Source organism: Bombina bombina, chromosome 1 (genome assembly GCF_027579735.1).
Source record: "Bombina bombina isolate aBomBom1 chromosome 1, aBomBom1.pri, whole genome shotgun sequence".
NCBI lineage: Eukaryota > Metazoa > Chordata > Amphibia > Anura > Bombinatoridae > Bombina > Bombina bombina.
The window spans coordinates 481458983-481486172 of NC_069499.1; the positions used below are offsets into that span (position 1 = coordinate 481458983).

Below are 27190 nucleotides of genomic sequence, written 5' to 3' on the forward strand. Positions count from 1 at the left end.
TAATCCGACACTCGCATATTTAGATTGTGCTCGAGCAAATGTGTTTACTTTAAACTTGTAATACACACGCAACTTAGTGTGGGGGCGACAATGGTTATTGGCACTTGTGCTAACAATAACACGTCACTTGTAATTTAGCCCATAGCGGTCCATGGTAAGTAGTGCAAAGTGTATTATTGAGTATTGTTTTGCCGTTCCTTATTTGATCATTTCTGATCAAGCCAGTTAGAGACAGGTATATATGTGTTAGGTTTTAAAGCCTGCCATGTCCCCTTTTTAGTTTTCAGAATCAGATTTTTTATTTTCAGAGTTAGATTACAGGAAAAGAGGGCAAAGTAAATAATAAAAGTATATTGAAATGTTTCACTAAACAAAATGTAATATTTTATATCAAAGTCTCAACATGTTTACTGTCCCTTTAATGTTTAAATTATTTAATAAAAATGTAAACCGTCCTGTGCGCTATAACTCTTGCACTGTCTGCTAAATACAGACCATTTGTTTGTACCCAATCCCATTGTAAATCTTTGTGTCAAATTACAATGATTTATAGAGATCCGCATTCAACTCTATCGCTTTTAATTAATAATGCTCAAAGGAATTCTGTTTTAGTCAATAGGTGAATCTACACTGAAGTCTATTTATTTGGAAAACAATTTATTTTGCCTAATGATGTTCATCTATTTGACTTTCCCAGATGTAGCAATTGGAGCCTTCCTCTCTGACTCTGCCGTGCTGCTGAGGTAAGACTGAAGTATCTCATGTGTAAGGCAGATTACGCTAATTGGAAATAATGGCAGACATTTTCGCAACTTACTCTGTGAGAGTGAGCTCATGGTGCTCTTCAGGCAGTGTTAAATACATTCATTTGTGCCTTCATTTATTTTAAGGAAATAACACCAATTCATAAGGAAAAGGCATTATAAAAACAGCAAGGGGAATAAGGAAAACATTTAATCACCCTCAATTTAATGGAGGGAAAAATACATATTATAGAAATAATTTAACTTAAATGATACTTGAAGGCAATTATTTTCCTTCATACATATGTAAAATGATCAATTAACCCCTTCGCTACCAGGAATTTCAGAGAAACTCTCCCTGGCTTCGCATATTTTCCATAATGTATGTAACCCACCCTTCCCTCTCCTCTCTGAGCCGATCCACCGCTCCCACTCGGCACTAAAGATAATCGTTACAGAGAGTGACACAGACAGTGTCTCTCTCTCTGTGACGATCTCGATCTGTCTTCCTATAGTAAGGGAACATGATTAGTGTGTACCATATGTAGGCAGGACCTAATGCCCACAGCTATTGTCTCCGCTGTCTAAGCTGACACCAGGGACGGCAGCATGCGCCTCTGTGTTGGATGTAAGTAGTGTGTCAACAAAGTACACTGGGCAAAGTACTGTGTGATGTAATAATTACATCCAAATTGTGTAAGGGGTTAAATATTCAAAAAAATTGTGTTGCATCTAAAATTGAAATAATGCAGATTGATTTGTATTTTTATATTCTCTTTAGAACAAGACCTGTGGTTATTGTTGATGCCTCTTTAAAGTTGCCAACTTCTGTGAATCGGACAAAGTTTGAATGCATAGAACATGGGCAACCGGCGGTGTGTATGAATGTTACCGTCTGCTATAGGTATCAAGGGCTTGATGTACCTGGGTACATTGGTAAGCTGATTAAAGTGAATATGTTTAGTAATGTATACTGAAGTAAGATTTCATGCAAAAATGTGTGTGTTTGCCTACTGTCATTTGTTTCTTTACCATATTTTATCTTTCCTCTTGCCAATCGTATCCACTGAACCACGTCTCATGTTTTCCCTCTACTTCCGTCTCCTTATTTACCCATTCTCTCAACTTTGCTGTAAATATGTGAAATCCAAGGCATTGGAACAGTGATGGACAACTTCTTAGCACATGGGTGTCACTGATCAATATTTTAGAAGCCTTAAGGGCCTCATATAAATTGGTGGCTATTAAACAAACAAATAATATGTTTCTTAAAAATGTTTAGTGGTGCAGGGACAAATTTAGGTAAGATTTCAGGTTACCCTCTGTCTGCTGTTTACCCTCAAGAGGGTTTTTTTGAATTATGGTCACCCCAAAGCACACATTTTTAGTTTTAATTTTTCCTAGGTCCACAAAAACTATGGCACGTTCTATTTTTCTTGAAGGGCCGCAAAAACTAGTGCCAGGGGCTGCATTTACCAGTTGGCAATCCCAGGACTTAGAATATAAACTGGCATTTTCGTATTAGACTGTAGTTGAAGCTGCATTAAAAAAAGTCATAATTAAAATGTGCTGTCCCCAAATGTTGCCACCATAGTACTATGCTTAAAGGACCATTAAAAATAATAGAATTACATAATTAACAAGTGCATAATAAAAATACAATGCAATATCATAGTGAATTCTAAATGAGCTGCATATTTTTTTTCTTACCATTTCAAAATGTACTTCATTTTGCCGCCCCCCTTTATCTTGTGACAGCCATCAGCCAATCACAGATTTATAAACGTATAGACTTTACTCTCTTGCACATACTCAGTAGTAACTGTTGCCTCAGTAGTAAATGTTTGCATAAAAACAGTGCACAAATTGATAATGGAAGTAAATTGAAAGATCTATTAAAGCTGCATGCTCTATTTGAATCATACAAATGTAATTCTAACTTTAGTGTCCTTAAAGGGGTAGAGATATGCTCCTGGTGTTACTAGTAATGTAAACATTTTTAGTAGTATTTTTAGAAATAAAAAGAAAAAAAGTAGTTTACTTGGTACAGCAGTGTTTTGTTGTTTTGTTTTTGTTTTATTAAACAACATTCTAAAATATTAAAGCAAAAAAAAAAAAAACTTTCACATCTCTTAAAAATCACAGAGGACAATTCTGTGAACTAATAGCAGGCAAACTTAAGTCTGTGATTCATAATAATTGCTTTTTAAATTTAGTTTTTCATCATTTGTTTTTTTGTTATTTGTTTTTTTTATTTTATAGTTTTGCACTATAACATCAGCTCTGATATTAAAAGAAAACCTGGGACTCCTGCAAGATTTTATTTTATTTCTAATGGAACTTCAGATGGGATTTCAGGAACAATTGAAATATATCACAAAACTGGAAACTGTAAAACACATCAAGTATTTATGAGGGTATGGAAGAAATTTAAAATTACTATTAGTATTTTTGAAATATGAATGACCTCTTTTTTGTCCTTCTATTTGTATAGCTAATTGATTATTTCATCTTATATACTTGTACTAGTGTTACTAAAAGCCATAATAATTGGTACAGTTATTGTGAAAGTAAAAAGAAAATACATTAATGTCAGAGTTTAAGTTCTCAATCAAACTTTGAAAATATCAAAATATTGAAATGAATGTCATCCTTTAAGAAATATATGGAAATAGTATTCTAGTTAATATATTCTATGATTCTTTGGCGTGGGGGCATTTATTTCTGCATGCTTTTTAAGTGTTGAAAAAGGTTTTACGATTGCCTATATCGGTGACTACAAATCCCACAATCCTTTGATGCCAAATTGTTACAGGGCATGTCTTAATGTTTTTTTCAGCTATTTTCTTCTACTGAGCATGCTTGAAATATATCACAGTTAGATTATTTTAAACCTTTACATCTCAGCAACCACAAAAAGCAACTGCTACACCGTACACTTTATCAGCATTCTAATTTCTGTAATCATTTTATTTATTTATATATTTATTTATTTTGCTGTTTGGTTAGTTTATTATTTTTTCCTATTCCTATATATTGGAAATGGACATTTTTCAAAACTTAATTATGCAAGAAAAAACCCCCAACCAATTTACTTTAAATTTCAGCATTTCTGTTCACTGTGGGTGGCCTCAAAGAAATTAATTTATTCACTCCAGTACTGCAAGAACCTGAAAAACAGCATTTAAAGGGACAGTCTACTTGATTTTTTTTATTATTTCAAAAGATAGATAATGCCTTTATAACCCATTCTCCTCTTTTGCATAGTCAACATTGTAATATTAATATACTTTATTTCCTCTGTCTGTTCCTCTGCCTGTTTTTAAGCCCAAGCTGTCAGCCCCTTATCTCATTGCTTTTTAAATCTTGCACAACATCTAGACAGTGCTAGTTCTTGTGTGCCATATAAATAACATTGTGCTCACTCCCTTGGAGAATGATAATGGTTATACAAGAACCAGTACTGATTGGCTAAATTGCAAGATTGTAAAAAGCACTTAGATAAGGGGAGGTCTGCAGAGGTTTAGAACTACAGAGGGGTAAAAAGTCTGTTACTATAACAGTGTTGATTATGCAAATTGGGGAATGGGTAATAAAAGGATTATCTTTCTTTTTAAACAATAACAATTAGACAGCCCCCTTAACACTGAATAGCCTGGTGAATATAAACTATAAGTGAATTGTAACATGTTTTTGGTGATATCATAGTCATGGATCATCACCAAGACTTAATAGATAGTTTCTGGTTTGTGTTACTAAGATCATACACCACCCAGACACTTCAAATGAACATTCTGGATCAGTAAATAGTGTTGATGCTTTATCTTATTGTGCGAATAAATGGACACGTGTGTATTTCAACAAATACAGACGTGTTGTGCCCCCTTTCAATTTACAGTATGTACAATGGATTGGTTGGAGTATGTGTTTATTTTTTATAATGAGAGGGCGGGAGTGTTTTCCTACATTCTTTCTCTACAACAGAATAAGCCAATCATCTCTCCTGAACTACAGGAGCAGGGTATCAGGGTATTGTGCGGCGCATAACGGTCATGAGGTTGTCATTAACATGCCCTTGATAGGTACGTGTTTGGCATTGTGGGAGTAAAAACATTAACACTGTATACAACTGCAATTTAATTGCATGTAAATGTTGTCTGCATGACCCTAGAGAAATATATATTTTTAACAGCTTAAAATTGTCCCTAAACTGTAATAATGTATTATAACTAATGAAGAATTTAAAATAATATAGATGTTAAGGGGGGTAGTTATCAAGCCGTCAACCTCAAATACGCTGGAATTCTGCAGCGTATTTGTGGCGAAGCTGATTCGCCTTAGTTATCAAAGGCTCGAGACCGGCTAAAGTAGAATTTAGTGACGTAAGCTTCGATCCGCCGGACTCAGTCCGACACAGATCGATTCTTACGTCACTCCAGATGTTCCGCACACAAGTGCGGCACATTCTCACTACTTTTGCTAGTTATCAAATGACTAGCAGGTACGCTCGGCACTTTTACGGCCCAGCGTACCTGGTTTTCAAACCGCCACCCCTGGAGGCGGAGGATCCCATAGGAATCAATGGGAGTCTGACCATAGCGAAAGTACAAGTTCGCTGCTGACAGACATCCCATTGATTTCTATGGGAGCTGTCTGCACCTAACACCCTAACATGTACCCCGAGTCTAAACACCACTAATCTGTGCCCTCCTATACCGCCGCAACTAAATAAAGTTATTACCCCCTAAACTGCCGCTCCCGGAGCCCACCGCAACTATAATAAATGTATTAACCCCTAAACCGACGCTCCCTGAACCCGCCGCAACCTATATTAAATGTATTAACCCCTATCCTGCCCCCCCTACACCGTCGCCACCTATAATAAATTTATTAACCCCTAATCTGCCCCCCCTACACCGTCGCCACCTATAATAAATTTATTAACCCCTAATTTGCCCCCCTACACCGTCGCCACCTATAATAAATTTATTAACCCCTATCCTGCCCCCCTACACCGTTGCCACCTATAATAAATTTATTAACCCCTAATCTGCCCCCCCTACACCGTCGCCACCTATAATACATTTATTAACCCCTAATCTGCCCCCCCTACACCGTCGCCACCTATAATAAATTTATTAACCCCTATCCTGCCCCCCACTACGCCGCCGCCACTGTAATAAAATTATTAACCCCTAAACCTAAGTCTAACCCTAACCCTAACGCCCCCCTAACTTAAATATTAATTAAATAAATCTAAATAATATTTTTATTATTAACTAAAATAATCCTATTTAAAACTAAATACTTACATTTAAAATAAACCCTAATATAGCTACAATATAAATAATAATTATATTCTAGCTGTCTTAGGATTTATTTTTATTTTACAGGTACCTTTCAATTTATTTTAACTAGGTACAATAGCTATTAAATAGTTATTAACTATTTAATAGCTTACCTAGCTAAAATAAACTGAAATTTACCTGTAAAATAAATCCTAACCTAAGTTATAATTACACCTAACACTACACTATACTTTAATAAATTATTCCTATTTAAAACTAAATACTTACCTGTAAAATAAACCCTAAGATAGCTACAATATAAATAATAATTATATTGTAGCTATCTTAGGATTTATATTTATTTTACAGGTAACTTTGTATTTATTTTAGCTAGGTAGAATAGTTATTAAATAGTTATTAACTATTTAATAACTACCTAGCTAAAAGAAATACAAAATTACCTGTAAAATAAATCCTAACCTAAGTTACAATTAAACCTAATACTACCCTATCATTAAATTAATTAAATAAACTACCTACAAATAACTACAATTAAATACAATTACATAAACTAACTAAAGTACAAAAAATAAAAAAAGCTAAGTTACAAAAAATAAAAAAATAAGTTACAAACATTTTAAAAATATTACAACAATTTTAAGCTAATTACACCTAATCTAAGCCCCCTAATAAAATAACAAACCCCCCCAAAATAAAAAAATGCCCTACCCTATTCTAAATTAAATAAAGTTCAAAGCTCTTTTACCTTACCAGCCCTTAAAAGGGCCATTTGTGGGGGCATGCCCCAAAAAGTTCAGCTCTTTTGCCTGTAAAAGAAAAATACAACCCCCCCCCCCCAACATTAAAACCCACCACCCACGGGGGGCGGAGCCAGCCATGCACCCAGGCAGACGTGTATCATTGTAGCTCCGGCTTTAAATTGACAAATTTTGAACTATTAACTGCCCAGGGTTGCTTAATTAAGCCCTAACTGAAGCCTGTGTCGCGGGGAGACAAACTAAATCATCTTATTCCTAGTGGGATTACTTGTTTGGAGCAGCTCGCTACCTGTTGTGGCAGAGACGGTAGAAGTAAGGAATATCGAGGAACGGCCATCTTGCTGACCCAGTAACGCCCAGGGTATTGTTTTGTGACTGTGGGCAACAAGTGACTAGATAATTCAGGGGCATAACCTTGGCAAATATGGAAGCAGCAGGCATAGATATCCTTGGCGCCATTGAGGTGTTGGTGCGCAATCACTTTCGTAAGCTAGAGGCGCATATGGTGGCAGCATTCAGTTTAAGCCCACACTCCGATCTGGCGGCCCACTTGGAACCTGTGGCTGATAATAGGGCCATCTCTGCACAGCTTATACCTCCCACTTGCCCTCAGGAACTAGAGGGAAATCTACATTGTACAATGGAGGGAGAGTGCCAAGGGATCATCTCGATAACACAGGCGACCAAATATGTGAGAGAATACACAGTACCGCATTCTAAAGGGCAAGGTGCTAAAATAGCAGCTAGAGAGCCAAACAAGAGGGAAAGCCTTAACGGAACTAAAGGTAAAATTGAGAGAATGAAGTGTATAGTCCCCCACAATACTTTGGTTGCGTGGCGTCAGCGCTGCAGTTGTTCTCGATTTATGCAGCATTATTTACTACCTGTGAGTTTGGGCGCCTTTTTCACCACGGGACCCATATGCAGCTACACTTGTCCGGACTATCCAGCTTTCCTGTTTGAGAGAGCAGGAATGGGGTAAATTCTCTGACTTCCAATGTGGTGGATGGCTACCCAGTCATTGATAATGTCCAGTTACTTAAAAGCTTCCACTTGGATTCACAGCACCTACGGCACAAATCATATTTGACTATGCTTATGTTGGTCTGCAGAGCCCATCTGCCTTAATATTAAGGAAATCCCCAGTGGCTGTTTGAGCTTAATCTTACCTGTCTGGTTCTATGGATGTGGGGTTCAGGAGACCCCTCTGATTAAGTTACAGACTTTGACATCTGAAGTGGACTTGCAATATAAAATTTTCCTATTCAAAAGGGAGGGCATGGGATAAATAATGTGATTCTTTTTTTTTCAATAGTTCCACATACGTTTGCATGATGTTAAGCCTGTTATTGGTTTTTAAATTTCTTTTCTTTCAGCTCTTCACCATTAGTTACTAGCTTATTATTCTTGCCTGAGTCAGGCACAGCCACGCAATCTTATACTAGTCCCTTTAGGATACCCCTATAGTATATAGCCACACATTCACTCATGTGGATACTAATAGGACCCTCAGTACCCCAATAGTCAAAACTTGGACTCAGTGCATATTCTAACAACAGTAGGTATACCCAGACACGCTTTCTATACTGTATTTACCCTGAAAATTTATATACTTATATGTGCGCTCAACTGTCTGTCGAGATTCTATGCCTAATACCGCGGGGCATAGGGCCCATGTCCCGTGGTAAACCTATTCTCTATTTATTTTTTTCATGTAACTATGATTTGGACTGTTTGGGAGTGTTCTGTTTGGCTTACAGATATACTGCATGAGAATCCTACATATCTGTTTTGACGTTTGAATTGACATTACACAATGTGCTGAAATACTATTCCGATCGCCCTATTTATGGGAGTCTATTAGGTGATCTGATGTTTCTTACACCCAAGTAATTAAGATGTCTGGTACATTTATTGGAAATAAGCTTTTCCCTCCATATGACGCATATCTTGCTTACATTATCTGGCTTGTTTACGAATGACGCCATCCTCCCCCCCCCCCCTCCATCCACATATATATATATAGAGATACTTTAGTACGGTATCTGTGCTCAGAGTGTTCCACCATGAACCTCCCCCAGCATACCACTTTTGTAATCGTATATATCCAATCCGAACAATAACAAACTGTACATAGTTAAAACTTAGCTGAATTAAACCCAGCAGATACTATAGCTTGCACTGAAGAGTTATGTCCTATGCAGGGTCCTCTGCATTTGCGGAGACCACATCTCTATCTATAGCGCTAGTCTTATCAAGCAGTGGACCAACTAAGCTAATAGCAAAATCTATATTATGAAGCACCAGCCAGCGTATTTAAGGTTGTCATTATTGCTTTATCGCTTTATCCTGCCCTATTTGTATAGCCTAGCATTTACTATGTTTTAAAACCCCCAGTATTTTATGTTCAGCAGCTTATTGAACTATTAGATACCTGCCATTTTCCCATGGTTGAACTTAAATATATATATCCATTGGTCCTTAATTAAGGCATGGTATTTAGTACACTAAGCACCTATGATATATTATATATGCTCCCCTGCCCTTCTTTTCATCCGCAGAGTCCTTAAGTTGCTTACTTCATTCATCTTACTGTTACTACCTCCCCCCCCCCACCACCATAAAGTACCTCCTTTTATAGGAGAACTACCTACGCGGCTTGTCTTTTCTATGCCGCATCTTTATCATAGTTCTTTCTCAATAGCACCATATGTCTTTACTTAACAACAACCCTTATTGGACCGCACCCTAACTACCTTCTTTAAATTTTATTCTAATTTACCATAGGTTCAAGATAGACTGTTTTTTTCACTCTATATCCTCTAGACATCATTTCAAATGTCAGGAGTCCAAAAGTGGCTTCTTTTATCAGGAGAGGAAAATATTATAAAGTTGAAAATGAGGTTTCAGTTTTGCCTGTTACATACAAATATAGAGATGTTGCTTTGGGTTTTCTCGTGAAGAATCTTTACCTGTATGTGACTATGGTATAGTTTTGAACTCCTAAGTAATGTCATAGTTTAAAAGACTGTTTCTAAATACTTGTGTAACATGTTTATTTGATGCTGTTTTGTCAATAACCTCAATAAAAAATCTATTTAAAAAAAAAAAAAAAACACCACCCACATACCCCTAATCTAACCCAAACCCCCCTTACAAAAACCTAACACTAATCCCCTGAAGATCATCCTACCTTTAGTCGTCTTCACTCAGCTGAGCAGCGATGGAACCGAAGTGGACATCCGGAGCGGAAGAAGTTAATCCTCCAAGTGGCGCTGAAGAAATCTTCCATCCGATGAATCATCATCCAGGCGGCGATGAAGAAGTCTTCGATCCGGGCAATGTCATCTTCAAAGAGGCGCTGAAGAGGTCTTCTATCCGGGCGATGTCATCTTCCAAGCCGGGTCTTGAATCTTCCTCCCGCCGACGCGGAACCTCCTTCTTCCCCGACGGACTACGACGAATGAAGGCTCCTTTAAGGGACGTCATCCAAGATGGCGTCCCCTCAATTCCGATTGGCTGATAGGATTCTATCAGCCAATCGGAATTAAGATAGGAAAAATCTTATTGGCTGATGGAATCAGCCAATCAGATTGAGCTCGCATTCTATTGGCTGATCGGAACAGCCAATAGAATGCGAGCTCAATCTGATTTAAGCCCTTAAGGGCTGGTAAGGTAAAAGAGCTTTGAACTTTATTTAATTTAGAATAGGGTAGGGCATTTTTTTTATTTTGGGGGGGTTTGTTATTTTATTAGGGGGCTTAGATTAGGTGTAATTAGCTTAAAATTGTTGTAATATTTTTAAAATGTTTGTAACTTATGTTTTTATTTTTTATAACTTAGCTTTTTTATTTTTTGTACTTTAGTTAGTTTATGTAATTGTATTTAATTGTAGTTATTTGTAGGTAGCTTATTTAATTAATTTAATGATAGGGTAGTATTAGGTTTAATTGTAACTTAGGTTAGGATTTATTTTACAGGTCATTTTGTATTTCTTTTAGCTAGGTAGTTATGAAATAGTTAATAACTATTTAATAACTATTCTACCTAGCTAAAATAAATACAAAGTTACCTGTAAAATAAATATAAATCCTAAGATAGCTACAATATAATTATTATTTATATTGTAGCTATCTTAGGGTTTATTTTACAGGTAATTATTTAGTTTTAAATAGGAATAATTTATTAAAGTATAGTGTAGTGTTAGGTGTAATTATAACTTAGGTTAGGATTTATTTTACAGGTAAATTTCAGTTTATTTTAGCTAGGTAAGCTATTAAATAGTTAATAACTATTTAATAGCTATTGTACCTAGTTAAAATAAATTGAAAGTTGCCTGTAAAATAAAAATAAATCCTAAGATAGATAGAATATAATTATTATTTATATTGTAGCTATATTAGGGTTTATTTTAAAGGTAAGTATTTAGTTTTAAATAGGATTAATTTAGTTAATAATAGAAATATTATTTAGATTTATTTAATTAATATTTAAGTTAGGGGGGCGTTAGGGTTAGGGTTAGACTTAGGTTTAGCGGTTAATAATTTTATTACAGTGGCGGCGGCGTAGTGGGGGGCAGGATAGGGGTTAATAAATTTATTATAGGTGACGACGGTGTAGGGGGGGCAGGATAGGGGTTAATAAATTTATTATAGGTGACGACGGTGTAGGGGGGGCAGGATAGGGGTTAATAGGTTTAATATAGGTTGCGGCGGGTTCAGGGAGCGGCGATTTAGGGGTTAAACTATTTATTTAGTTGCGGCGAGGTGTGGGATCAGCAGGATAGGGGTTAATAATTTTATTATAGAGGGCGACGGTGTAGGGGGGCAGGATAGGGGTTATTAGGTATACTGTAGGTGGCAGCGGTGTCCGGGAGCGGCGGTTTAGGGGTTAATACATTTATAAGAGTTGCGGCAGGGTCTAGGAGCGGCGGTTTAGGGGTTAGTAACTTTATTGAGTTGCGGGGGGCTCCGGGGGTGCCGGTATAGGGATAGAACAGTGTAGTTTAGTGTGGGTGCTTAGTGACAGGCTAGCAATAAAGCTGGGAAAGAGCCGAAGGGCAGCGAGATCGGATGTGTGATGACTATCACAGTCCGCTGCTCATCGCCCCGCGGCTTTTTGACAGCTTTTTTTGATAACTTAGGCGAACGTATTCAAGGTCCGCGGCGGCGAAGGTAGGCGGGCGTATTGGGACGGCGAAGTCAGAAAAGTAGACCGCTTGATAACTACCCCCCTAAATGTTTACCTCATGCCTAAAGCATTACATGACATTTCTAGTAGCTTGCCAAATAGCAGTGAAAATTCACAATTAATTAGCAAGAGAGCCACATTTCAATCAGTCGCAATTTGTCAGACATGTTCAAACTAAAAGCACTGGAGTTTATTTATTGTTAGCCAGATTACGAGAGGCGCACAAATGTGTGCGAGCGAGCAATAATGGGTTTATCGTGGGTTTTTGCACTCGTCGGGTTTACCACTAGTATTAAAGGGACAGTTCACCCAATAAAATTCTCCCCTTTAAATTATTCCCAATGATCCTTTTAACCTGCTAGAGTGTATTAAATTGGTTACAAGTAGCTCCTTTACTCCTGGGATGCAGGATAGTTAAGTAATAAAATGATCATTTTCCATTGTTCTCTCTATGTATTGAGCTTTGGTGTTCCAGCCAAATAAAAGATAAGGAAGCAAGTCTGTTTACACAAACTTAGAACATAATGAGATCTGATATCACCTTTAAGTTCAACCCATTGTAATAGGCTGTGGTTTCAAAGCACAAAATCAGCTACTTCATATACACAAATAAGCATGAAAATGGAATTTCTCAAATATTATATACTCTGCAGCTGATATAACAAGTAATTTAAAATACATTAATGGAAAAACAATTTTACAGTGTACTGTCCCTTTAAGAGTTAAAAGTAAACGCAATCGCTTGCGTTTTTAGGGCTCAAAGATATGATGTCTCAGGTGTTAGGAGAAAAAAAAGGCAGGCAAATGGCTTTAACATTGAGATACATACATATGCATGTCTACAGATGTATATATGTAAATACATATGTACACATACAAATAAATATGTATACATATATAGAAATATATATACAGTATATTTCTATATACTGTATGTATTTATATGTTTACATATGTATTTATATGTCTATATATGTATTTACAGACATATAAACACATACATATGTACACATTTATGAACACTCGGCTAGATTTAGAGTTTGGCGTTAGAGGCTCCTAACGCTGGTTTTGGGCTACCGCTGGTATTTAGAGTCAGTCAGGAAAGGGTCTAACGCTCACTTTGCAGCCGCGACTTTTCAATACCGCAGATCCCCCTACGCCATTTGCGTATCCTATCTTTTCAATGGGATCTTTCTAACGCCGGTATTTAGAGTCTTGGCTGAAGGAGCGTTAGAAATCTAACGACAAAACTCCAGCCGCAGAAAAAAGTCAGTAGTTAAGAGCTTTCTGGGCTAACGCCGGTTCATAAAGCTCTTAACTACTGTGCTCTAAAGTACACTAACACCCATAAACTACCTATGTACCCCTAAACCGAGGCCCCCCCCACATCGCCGCCACTCTATTAAATTTTTTTAACCCCTAATCTGCCGGCCGCACACCGCCACCAGCTATGTTATCCCTATGTACCCCTAATCTGCTGCCCCTAACACCGCCGACCCCTATATTATATTTATTAACCCCTAATCTGCCACCCCCAACGTCGCCTCCACCTACCTACAATTATTAACCCCTAATCTGCCGAACGGACCTCACCGCCACTATAATAAATGTATTAACCCCTAATCCGCCTCACTCCCGCCTCAATAACCCTATAATAAATAGTATTAACCCCTAATCTGCCCTCCCTAACATCACCGACACCTAACTTCAAGTATTAACCCCTAATCTGCCGACCGGACCTCACCGCTACTCTAATAAATTTTTTAACCCCTAAAGATAATCCTAACCCTAACACTAACACCCCCCTAAGTTAAATATAATTTAAATCTAACAAAATAAATTAACTCTTATTAAATAAATTATTCCTATTTAAAGCTAAATACTTACCTGTAAAATAAACCCTAATATAGCTACAATATAAATTATAATTATATTGTAGCTATTTTAGGATTAATATTTATTTTACAGGCAACTTTGTAATTATTTTAACCAGGTACAATAGCTATTAAATAGTTAATAACTATTTAATAGCTACCTAGTTAAAATAATTACAAAATTACCTGTAAAATAAATCCTAACCTAAGTTACAATTAAACCTAACACTACACTATCAATAAATTAATTAAATAAAATACCTACAATTATCTACAATTAAACCTAACACTACACTATCAATAAATTAATTAAATACAATACCTACAAATAAATACAATTAAATAAACTAACTAAAGTACAAAAAATAAAAAAGAACTAAGTTACAAAAAATAAAAAAATATTTACAAACATTAGAAAAATATTACAACAATTTTAAACTAATTACACCTACTCTAAGCCCCCTAATAAAATAACAAAGCCCCCCAAAATAAAAAATGCCCTACCCTATTCTAAAATTAAAATAGAAAAGCTCTTTTACCTTACCAGCCCTTAAAAGGTCCCTTTGCGGGGCATGCCCCAAAGAATTCAGCTCTTTTGCCTGTAAAAAAAAACCATACAATACCCCCCCCAACATTACAACCCACCACCCACATACCCCTAATCTAACCCAAACCCCCCTTAAATAAACCTAACACTAAGCCCCTGAAGATCTCCCTACCTTGTCTTCACCACACCGGGTCCCGATCGGTCCAGAAGAGCCTCCGAAGTCTTCATCCAAGCTCAAGCGGGGGCTGAAGAGTGACGTCCATCCTCCGGCTGAAGTTGTCATCCAAGCGGCGGCTAAAGAATTCCATCTTCGGGCAGAAGTCTTCATCCTATCCGGGCAGAAGAGTAGATCCGGACCGGCAAACATCTTCATCCAAGCCGCATCTTCTATGTTCTTCCATCCAATGACGAGCGGCTCCATCTTGAAGACCTCCGGCGCAGATCCATCCTCTTCTTCCGACGACTAGACGATGAATGAAGGTTCCTTTAAGGGACGTCATCCAAGATGGCGTCCCTCGAATTCTGATTGTCTGATAGGATTCTATCAGCCAATCGGAATGAAGGTAGGAAAATTCTGATTGGCTGATGGAATCAGCCAATCAGATTCAAGTTCAATCCGATTGGCTGATCCGATCAGCCAATCAGATTGAGCTTGCATTCTATTGGCTGATTGGAACAGCAAATAGAATGCGAGCTCAATCTGATTGGCTGATCGGATCAGCCAATCAGATTGAACTTGAATCTGATTGGCTGATTCCATCAGCCAATCAGAATTTTCCTACCTGAATTCCGATTGGCTGATAGGATTCTATCAGCCAATCGGAATTCGAGGGACGCCATCTTGGATGACGTCCCTTATAGGAACCTTCATTCGTCGTCTAGTCGTAGGAAGAAGAGGATGGATCCGCGCCGGAGGTCTTCAAGATGGAGCCGCTCGTCATCGGATGGAAGAACATAGAAGATGTTTGCCGGTCCGGATCTACTCTTCTGCCCGGATAGGATGAAGACTTCTGCCCGAAGATGGAATTCTTTAGCCGCCGCTTGGATCAAGACTTCAGCCGGTGGATGGACGTCACTCTTCAGCCCCCGCTTGGGCTTGGATGAAGACTTCGGAGGCTCTTCTGGACCGATCGGGACCCGGTGTTGTGAAGACAAGGTAGGGAGATCTTCAGGGGCTTAGTGTTAGGTTTATTTAAGGGGGGTTTGGGTTAGATTAGGGGTATGTGGGTGGTGGGTTGTAATGTTTGGGGGGGTATTGTATGTTGTTTTTTTTGCAGGCAAAAGAGCTGAATTCTTTGGGGCATGCCCCGCAAAGGGCCCTTTTAAGGGCTGGTAAGGTAAAAGAGCTTTTCTATTTTAATTTTAGAATAGGGTAGGGCATTTTTTTATTTTGGGGGGCTTTGTTATTTTATTAGGGGGCTTAGAGTAGGTGTAATTAGTTTAAAATTGTTGTAATATTTTTCTAATGTTTTATTTTTTGTAACTTAGTTCTTTTTTATTTTTTGTACTTTAGTTAGTTTATTTAATTGTTTTTATTTGTAGGTATTTTATGTAATTAATTTATTGATAGTGTAGTGTTAGGTTTAATTGTAGATAATTGTAGGTATTTAATTAATTTATTGATAGTGTAGTGTTAGGTTTAATTGTAACTTAGGCTAGGATTTATTTTACAGGTATTTTTGTAATTATTTTAACTAGGTAGCCATTAAATAGTTATTAACTATTTAATAGCTATTGTACCTGGTTAAAATAATTACAAAGTTGCCTGTAAAATAAATATTAATCCTAATATAGCTACAATATAATTATAATTTATATTGTAGCTATATTAGGGTTTATTTTACAGGTAAGTATTTAGCTTTAAATAGGAATAATTTATTTAATAAGAGTTAATTTATTTCGTTAGATTTAAATTATATTTAATTTAGGGGGTGTTAGTGTTAGGGTTAGACTTAGCTTTAGGGGTTAATACATTTATTAGAGTAGCGGTGAGGTCCGGTCGGCAGATTAGGGATTAATAATTGTAGGTAGGTGGAGGCGACGTTGTGGGGGGCAGATTAGGGGTTAATAAATATAATATAGGGGTCGGCGGTGTTATGGGCAGCAGATTAGGGGTACATAGGTATAATGTAGGTTGCGGCGGTGTACGGAGCGGCAGATTAGGGGTTAATAATAATATGCAGGGGTCAGCGATAGCGGGGGCGGCAGATTAGGGTTTAATAAGTGTAAGGTTATTGGTGTTTAGACTCGGGGTACATGTTAGGGTGTTAGGTGCAGACATAGGAAGTGTTTCCCCTTAGGAAACAATGGGGCTGCGTTAGGAGCTGAACGCTGCTTTTTTGCAGGTGTTAGGGTTTTTTTCAGCTCAAAATGCCCCATTGTTTTCTATGGGGGAATCGTGCACGAGCACGTTTTTGAAGCTGGCCGCGTCCGTAAGCACCGCCGGTATTGAGAGTTGCAGTGGCGGTAAAATTATGCTCTACACTCCCTTTTTGGAGCCTAAGGCAGCCATTCTGTGAACTCTAAATACCAGCGGTATTTAAAAGGTTCGGGGGAAAAAAGCCAGCGTTAGCTACGCGGGTCGTTACCGACAAAACTCTATAGCTAGGCGATAGTGCATTGAAGCCTTTTTGCAGTTAAGTAGGTGAAACCATGAAAACTCATATTTATGCAATATTCATATTTAATAAAGTATTATATTGTGTATTTACTGTAAATATTTCAAATTCCAATGTTCTGCACAGTAGAATATCTTCTATGTATTTTGAAATAGATATTCCTATATATATCTGTATATATATATATATGTATATATACATATATATATATATATATATATATATATATATATATACATATATATATATATATATATATATATATATGTATGGATATATATTGTACAAACAAAACACATCATATACAGTATATGTAGAAATATGTATTTATGAATAAATAGAACATTTTCTGTTATGTGAAGATCATTGGAATGTGAAATATTCATATTTTCATTTCGGGTTAGCGAGAATATGCGATCGGGTTTGCGCAAGATTAGGGTGTTTTTTCCCCCACTTTTTTTCCATTGACTTCTATGGGGGAATACGTGAATGAGCACGCAAAATTTTAACTTAAAACAGTTGCAGTAAGCAAGATGTTAATTTGTTTGAAAAACATTTAAACTTGGCTTTGCTATTATATAGCAAGACAACAGAAATGAGTTTTAATTACAAGGTGTTTAAAATCAAGGCATTCATTTTCTTCGTAACAGCTATAGAAGTACTTTACTCTAAACGTGCAGCATTTGTTATATGTTAGGTACAGAACAGATCATAGATTGGGTGGTCATTGGCTTTCTTTAAACCACCAGAGTAATACTAGTGCAGCAGATTTATCAAATTTAAAAAAAAAAAAAATGTCTCGGTGGGCAAAGTTTTGTTAATAATTGTGTTACATATTTTTTAGCATGCAGAATGCTTTGATAAATAACCCACTTTCTGTGAGCAATTAATTGCCATGTGCTTAATCTTTTATTTTAATTGTGTTGCCTTTGGGAGCTACACACAGAGAAGTGTAGGTAGGTACATAATGCTATTCATTTAGTCTGCAGTATTTTAATTATTCATACAGTTAATATTGTGTTCAGTTCAGCGAGTTTGTTTCAACATCAAGCTGACAAATTCATGTGCATGAATACAGTTATGTGTAGCACTTTTTTTTAGCATACAAGGACATTTTAATATATTCTGAAAATAGAATAATTAATAAGAAATTGGTTTGTGGGAAATTATTAATGAAAAAAAGATGTACAAAAGTCCCAGTAAGGCGTTAGTGCAGATTAAATTGCATTTTTTGGCCAAAACAGTGTGCATAGAATTAACCTAAAACCGACATTTTCAGTTAATATTGAGTTCTTGTGATCTTTTATTTGCCAAAGAAGCAACCAGTGGTATTGTAGACTGATGCATTGTTTAGCCTTATAAAGGCCTGGTTAATTGCTTTATTTTAGCTGTATTGTAGGTTTGTAAAATTGATTGAAGCAAAATATACATAAGCTGTTAAAGAATGAGCATAAAATGGTCATTGCACTATACAGTCTATCGTTGTGCCTTTTGTTTTTTTAATATCTTTATTAGTCTTAGCCATTTAACAACAACAAAAAAAAGAATTGATAATAACACAAAAATAACAATTTCTGGGTCAAGCAGGACCAGATAACAATAAGATATATATATTCAAGATTTCCGGTCAGCATTGCCCCTATCTATTTCACAGGTGCAATTCAGCTAAAATGGCTAATTTTTAAATAACTACCAACCCCTCAGGGTAAGGAAAAAAAAAAACAAGACAAAACCAAAACACAAAAAAGGGGAAAGAGGAAAAAAAACCCCAAAAAAATGATAAGAACCCCCCCACCTCCGGACTTACTCCATGCCATCATATTATTACCTGGGGATCACTTTTTAAAGATGACTATTCTAACCTACTTCATTGGTGAGCCAAGTATCAGGAAAAACCTGAAGAATTACTAGTTCCGCAAAGCTAATTGAGGCCACAAACGGTTTTAAAATCTGCCTTTGCAGGGGGATTGGAAATAACTTAATAACCGGAGACCATCCAACCAAGAATTCCTTAATTTTTCTTTCAGATACTTGTGACAGATGGAAAGATTCAAAAATAATCTGGGCTTGGATGTCCCTTAAAACAAGTGACAGGCTCGGGGGGATCTTTACTATCCATTTTTTAAGGATGTTAAACCTCACTATTAATAAAATGGTATTTAGAATGCGCAATTTAATACTCCCACCTATTACTGGAAAGAGTAATACAATGTCCTCAAAGGAAAAGAGGATGGAACTTTCAAAGACTCTATTATACCAAAACTGGACTTTCGCCCATAATTGAGAAATTTTTGGGCAGGACCATAACATATGGCGGAGATCGGCAGAAATGTATAGACAATGCTCACACTTAAACACTTTGTTCGGAACAAATTTGGACAATCTAGCCGGAGAGAAATAACAATTATTTAGAACTTTCAAGTGAGATTCTTTCCAGCTCACTGGCACAGGGAGAGTGGCCACTAACGAGAGGCTTTTACATATTTTCCCGCGATCAATTGAAGGTATATAAGGGAGCCAGAGTCTAATTAATCTATCTTCATCTAGTATCCCTTGTTTAGTCAGCATAATATCATAGATCAATGAGATAGAAGCATCACCAACAATAAATTTTTTAATACACGTCTTTACCTCCGCCCAGTTGCCATACCTATCAGGGCACCAATTTTGTGATCTAACAAAATGCCGGATCTGAAAATAGGCAAAACGATTTGACCAGGGAAGAGAAAATTGCTCCTTAATGGACTCGCATGAAAGTATCTGTAGCTCATCGTTAAGCAGTTGATGTATATATTCTAGACCTTTCACCTGCCATTCATAAAAACACTTCTGGTCAATACCAGGAGGAAATAATGGATTCCCCGTAATGGGTAAAAATTCGGAAAGGGAAGGATCAATTTTTAGCAGTTTACAAAACCTATGCCATGCCATGATTATATTCCTAAAAGACAGAAGTGAAGACACCCCTGCAGGTAGAGAGCGAGGGGAGTAGTGACTAAATTAGTCTGGGAAATCCAGTCAATTGCCATTTTGCATAAAGATGCATAATTATAGAGTCTGAGACAGGGTAAAGCTAACCCAGCCTCCTCATATTTCTGAGCGAGCCTATTTAACGAGAGTCGAGTTTTTTTGGATTTCCAAATAAACGTTGAAAACGCCGAAGACAGTTTCTCAAGATCTTTATTTAGAATCAGAAGTGGGAGATTCTGTAGATGATACAAGATTTTTGGAAAGATTATTGTTTTAATCAGATTAATTGAAGCCGATAACGATAAAGGAAAGGAAGCCCAAATCTTTAGATCTTCTAATATTTTCTGAAAGAGCAAGCCGAAATTCGCCTGATACCATATTTTAGGATTACGGTTAATTTCTAATCCCAGATATTTCACAGCCTTTACCTCCTGAAAGATTGTAGAGGGAAGATCTGAATGTTGTTGGCCAAGCCACATCAATTCACTCTTCTGCATATTTATCTTGTAGCCCGCAAATGAACTGAAAAGGTTAATTGACTGAATCACTTCCGGTATAGTGACAGCCGTTTTGTTCAAAAATAAAAGAATGTCATCTTCATATAGCAAAATTTTCAACTTTTGGTCTCCCAAAGGAATCCCCGGTAAAATTTCACGAAGTTTAATAGCTAAGGGTTCCAAAACTATATTGAAGAGCAGGGGTGAGAGTGGGCAACCTTGCCTTGTTCCTCTGTGTAGAAGGATCTTGGGGGAGATCAAACCATTGACCAGTAAGTAAGAGACAGGTTTCTGATAAATCTTTTGAACAAAATTAAAAAAGTTCCCCGAAAAGCCAAATTTCGATAGAGTGGAAAACATATATCTCCAGAAGATACAGTCAACCGCTTTGACTGCATCTAGGGTAAGGACCGCAATATCCTTAAACTCCTTCCTCTTCTTACGCTGATCTGCGTTCCATAAGAAATCAACTAACGTTATAAGTTTCCTTATATTTTTAGCAGAACTCCGGGATGGCATAAAGCCAGCCTGGTCTGGATGAATCAGTTAGTCTATCGTTGTGCCAGCAAAACAGTCACAGAGACACAGAAAAGAGAGTAATACATTGCTGAATGCAAAATAATCCTATTCACAAAGATTGCACTGATTTTATACCAACTATACTTAAAGGGACACTGAACCCAAATTTTTTCTTTCGTGGTTCAGATAGAGCATGAAATTTTAAGCAACTTTATAATTTACTCCTATTATCAAATTTTCTTTGTTCTCTTGATATCTTTATTAAAAAAAGAAGGCATCTAAGCTAAGGAGCCAGACACTTTTTGGTTCAGTACCCTGGAAAGCACTTGTTTATTGGTGGGTGAATTTATCCACCAATCAGCAAGAACTGCATCTTAACTTACATTCTTGCTTTGCAAATAAAGATACCAAGAGAAAGAAGAAAATGTGATAATAGGAGTAAATTAGAAATTTGCTTCAAATTGCATGCTCTATCTGAATCACAAAAGAAAACAATTGGGTTCAGTGTCCCTTTAAATGCATAATACAAAGACAATGCAATTGCACTTACTCTGAAATTAGATTTTTTTTTTCTTATAAATTTAAAAATGTGCTTCCATTAACTGCTTCTTGTATCATGTGACAGCCATCAGCAAATCACAGACTCATAAATGTCTACACATACAAAGTTGAAGCTGGTGTTTTAGAAAGTGTTCATTTATAAAGGCTGTGCACAATTTTATAAAAGAAGTAAACTGAATAGATTTTTTAAAATTGCATGCTCTGATTCATGATAGTTACATTTTGACTTTAGGGTCCCTTTTAAAATGACTATTCTCAGAATAGAAGTTGGTTGTATAGTCCTCTTTTACAAATTACTGAGAGCCAAAATCATTTTAGGCCATCTTTGTGAGAAAAAAAAATATTCCTGTTGGGTAGGGTATGCCAAACATTGTTGTAGCTCACTAGTTAAGCTGTTGTAGAATACTACTACCCCTCAGGTAATATAGTATTTATTTGCTATACATGGTTGACTTGAGAGAGGCTGACTTTTCCATCACAATTGTCAATAATGTAATTTCAGTTTGCAAGTAGAAAGGGGCAAATTAAAGGGACATAATATCTATATGCTTAATCACAGTAAAAAAAACTTACAAGAAAATATCACCTGAAGATCTCTGTGTAAAAAAGAGAAAAACAAATACCTCAAAATTTCTTCAGCTCACAAGAGTAAATGCTCTGTGTACAGTTATACTTCAGCTACTCTCCAGCTGCAAGTAGAAAAAAAATAGCAAATCAGCATCAGCAGTGCTGAGGTCATGCTTTGCTTTGCTGTAATCTCTTGAGAATTTCATTGAAATCTCGTGAGTTCTCATAGTAAACTTCCTTAAACAGAATAGGTAAATAATATGACTGAACCTGCACATGCCAGATGCATGCTCTCTTGCAAGTCCCAGGACTAGCATTTTGATTGACTGCTTAAACTTCCTTTACAATGGGATGTGGCTAATAAGGAAATTTTGAGGTAAAATATCTTCCTTTTTTATATAGAGATAATCAGGTGATATTTTATAGTCAGCTTTTTACAGCTATGCTGCATCACTTTCAATTACTTTAACATTTGGGTATTAAGTTACTTTAACTTTAAGGGGACATGAAACCGCATATTTTCAATTCAGATAGAACACATGATTTTAAACAACTTTCTAATTTACTTCTATTATCAAATGTACTTCATTATTTTGGTATCCTTTGTTAAAGGAGGAGAAAAGCACTACCAGGAGCTAGCTGACCACATCAGGTGAGCCAATGACAAGAGGCATATATGTACAGCCATCAATCAGCAGCTAACTCCTGGTAGTGCATTGCTGCTCCTGAGCCTACCTAGGGATGGTTGTCAACAAAGGATGCCAAGAGAATGGAGCACATCAGATAAAAGAAGTAAATTGGAAATTGTTCTATCTAAATCATGAACGTTTAATTTTGACTTTATTGATTTTAATTGTTTTCATACAAGATATCAACAGACCTTTCTAAACGTTTAATTGAAATACCTTTTTTTCTAATAAATAAGGGAAAACTAGATTAATTTAAGGAACAACATCTGTAAAATCTTCCTTAAGATAAATGGAAGTTGTTACCTTTTGTTGCACAAAACTAATACAAAATGTATGACAAGACCCCCAGTGCTGGAAATGTCCTTATAAGACTATTCAGCCTTTGTGAACACACTACAAGTTGCTGGAATATATGCTGATATCCATATTGCAAGAGCATCTAATAAATTGTGTTGTCAGTGTTTAACAATGAACAATATTCAAATGAAATGAACACATGTAAATGAAAATATTATTAAATATAGCTTAAAGGGACGGTCTACTCCAGAATGTTTGTTGTTTAAAAAGATAGATAATCCCTTTATTACCCATTCCCCAGTTTTGCATAACCAACAAAGTTATATTAATTTACTTTTTACTTCTTTGATTACCTTGTATTTTAGCCTCTGCAGACTGCCCCTTATTTCAGTTTTTTTGACAGACTTCCATTTTAGCCAATCAGTGCTCTCTCATAAGTAATTTAAAAGACTAGATTTTCCTCATTTCAATTGAGGGGTCAATTGTACCTTTGTGCTTACTGTGCTGGACATAGGGACCCGGTTTTAGCTCTTCTTCCCCTTAATGCAAGTCAACTAGTGCTTAGTGGGACTTCATATTTAAAAGTATAGACACCATCATATGTCCCTTTACGTGGCATGGGGGTTAAGCTATGGGTTCCATACATCAAGCAGTTAAAGGGACAGTCTACTCCAGAATGTTTATTGTTTAAAAAGATAGATAATCCCTTTATTACCCATTCCCCAGTTTTGCATAACCAACAAAGTTATATTAATATACTTTTTACCTCTGTGATTTCCTTGTATCTTAGCCTCTGCAGACTGAACCCTTATTTCAGTTCTTTTGACAGACTTGCATTTTAGCCAACCAGAGCTCTCTCATAAGTAACTTTATGGGTGTGAGCACAATTTTATCTATATGGCACACATCAACTAGCATCCGCTTGCAGTGAAAAACTGTCAAATGTATTGAGATAAGAGGCGGCCTTCAAGGGCTTAAAAATGAGCATATGAGCCAATCTAGGTTAAGCTTTCAACTAAGAATACCAAGAGAACAAAGCAAATTTGATTATAAAAGGGAATTGGAAAGTTGTTTATAATTGCATGCCCTATCTGAATCATGAACGTTTAATTTTGACTAGACTATCCCTTTAAGCTTCCTGAGGATATGTAGGATTACTTTAAAAGCCGAATTATAGTTACATAGCATGTTTTTGAAATGTTAATTTGTGACCACATCAAACCACCGTTCAGTAAAACAAGCCCAACAATTGGTATTTTTCAAAGAGTATGTAAACATCTATAAGGGAAGTAATTATGAGTGAAGTAAAGAAGCTGTTCTGATGCAAGAATCCAGCTGTTCCTTGGGCAGCACAATCCTAAAGATTCTATGTAAAATGTATATGAAATTTTGTTAAATGTCTGGTTATATTTCAATGATGATCAACTTGTTTTCTGTTTTTTTAGAAAGACGTAAGAGATATCCTTACTCCTGTACATATGGAATCTCATTACTATCTTGGAAAGCACATTGTATATAAAAGAAGTGCAGATGAAATGGAACCACTTCAGCCAATTCTTCAACAGAAAGAAGGGATGGGAAATGTGCTGAGGTCTTCGGTAAGAAAGCATTACATGCTTAGAGTAAAATAAAAGAATGAATACAAGATGTCCACAATCCCATTAGTATCCATAAATCTTTATGTTATGTTAAAGTAAAGTTTGCACACCAACCTTAAAGGGACAGTTTACTCAAAAATGTTCTGCCCTTTAATTTGTTCCCAATGATCCACTTTACCTGCTGGAGTGTATTCAATTGTTTACAAGTAGCTCCTTTACCCTTATATTGGCATTTGAAATAGTTGATTTAGCATGTGGTATCCCCACCTATTCTGAAAGTTTGTGGCCGCAGGTCCAAGCTATAGATAAGCTTTGTAAACACAGCCAGCAGAAGAGATTACACTCCCAGTGGGGTATAGCAGAGATAAGGTAATAAAATGTTGATTTTTTCCATTGTTCTCTCCAAGTACTGGTGATTGTTTTATGGACAGAAATAAGATAAAGAAACATGTATATGTACACAATGTGATAAAGTAATGAGATCTGATTATACCTACAAACTCAACCTATTTTATTAGGTTGTGGCTTCAAATCACAATATCAGGGCTTTAATATACACAAAAAACCTTAAAAAGCAAATTTTCATAAATTGTTTACTCTGCAGTTAGTAAAAAAAGCAATTGTAAACACATTAAACTATTTTTCAGTATAGTGTCCCTTTAAGTAAAGCCTATTGTATGTAAAGGGCAAGTAAATGCTATAAACTGCTACCACACACAATCATGCAGCTTTATTGGTGGACAGTGACACTTCCCACAAGAATTAAAACAAAACTTTATTTATTTTTATCAACTCCGTACAGGAACTTCTGTTTTGCCTAACATAACAAAACTGCAAGACAGTTCAAAATGGCTTCTTTTAGATGCAGCAGTAAAAAAAAATGCTTCAGAGAGGTAAAATAATTTTTATGCGTATGCACAACATTTATTAAGAAATAATTAAGAACTGATTTGTTAAAAAATATGCATACAATATTGATGTTTTAAAAGCATTTACAACTTTTAATTGTTTTAGCAAAACTCTGCCAATGTAGAAAATAGTCCAGGAACACATCCCTTAAAAAGCTTGGTGCCTAGTGAGGCATGATCTAAAGGGATATATGATAGAGACCTTCAGGTATATAAAGGAATAAAATAAGGCTGAAAATAAGCATTTATTCACAAAAAGAGCAACACCAGAACAACTGGTTATGATCTCAAATTGGAGTGTCCCAAATTCACAAGAAAACTGCATTAGATTAGATTAGATTACTTTTATTGTCATTGCACAAAGTATAAAAACAAAGACAACAAAATGTATTTAAGCATCCAACCCAGACATAACAAAAAGTAGTATAAGGTGCGTGAATTAGTGCAACTGGTAAATGACAGAATAAGGATGATTAAAGTATATGCATGCATTGTGAAGTATGTAATATCAATGATTTAAAAACAGAAATATGAATGAGTGGACAGAAGTTTAAGATGTGCAATATAAGTGAAATGTGTGCAAAAACAGTAATGCACACAGCAAAGGTAATTGTCATCATAGCACATCAAAATAATGAACCACAAATCAATTTTAGTATAGGAAAATAATATAAAGTGCATAAGTTAGTGCAATTGAAAATGACAAACTAAGGAAGGACTAAATGTATGTACATACATTATACAGTATGTGATATCAATAATTGAGCATAGTGTTGTAATATAAATAGCAAACAATACATCAGAGGTGTACAATATAAGTGTAATGTGTGCAAAAAGCAGAAGTAGACAATGAAAGTCTTTATGTACTAACAATTAATTGGCAGCAAGGTGCAAATGTGCAAAGGACAAATCAGATAGTGAGCAGCAAATAAGATAAATGGTGCGCGTTAAGAACCTTTTTACATAAAGGGTGGTTGATTCATAGTATAAGGAACTCAAGAATGCCTGAGATATATATTAGGCTGTCCTAAGAAATAATTTAGCATATATTTCAGAAAGAAATATGGGTAGACTTTGTAGGCTCTTTGTTCTTTATCTGCCATCAAAATCAATGGCTGTTTGTATTTGAAACATGCCCCTTTATTTTTCAATTGTAACACACACTGTTGATAAAGTGTGAATGAAACAAATTTAAATTAAGTTATTTGCATTATGCAGCGTTAGCATGTAACAAAAACAATATATTAAATACATAAAAATGAATCTAATGTGCTATTTCAAATGCTGAAATAAAGTAAAATGAGCTATTTGTATACAGTTCAATACATTCCAGCAGGTAAAATAGATAATTGGACAAAAATTAAAGTAGAGCAATGTTTAGGGTAAATTGTCCCTTTAACCCTTCGGGTGCTAGAGTGAGTTGCAACATAGTGCTGGTATCAATTCTTTGTCAGACACAGGGATAAAACTTTGGTCCTAGAGATATTCAATTAATCATATTTTGTCACTAGTCCATACTCTCAAACTGATGATATTGTGTTTTAA

General features: G+C 36.1%; 1 protein-coding gene across 1 annotated transcript in view; it reads left to right on the plus strand.

Moving 5' to 3' along the window:
• The window catches only part of ITGA4 (integrin subunit alpha 4), a 292692-nt gene that overhangs the window by 191388 nt on the left and 74114 nt on the right, over nucleotides 1–27190 (plus strand). Inside the window, exons 13-16 of the mRNA XM_053698521.1 lie at nucleotides 698–743; nucleotides 1525–1679; nucleotides 3006–3160; nucleotides 24585–24737. Coding sequence (XP_053554496.1) covers nucleotides 698–743; nucleotides 1525–1679; nucleotides 3006–3160; nucleotides 24585–24737 — 509 coding nt within the window. The remainder of the gene's footprint in view (nucleotides 1–697; nucleotides 744–1524; nucleotides 1680–3005; nucleotides 3161–24584; nucleotides 24738–27190) is intronic.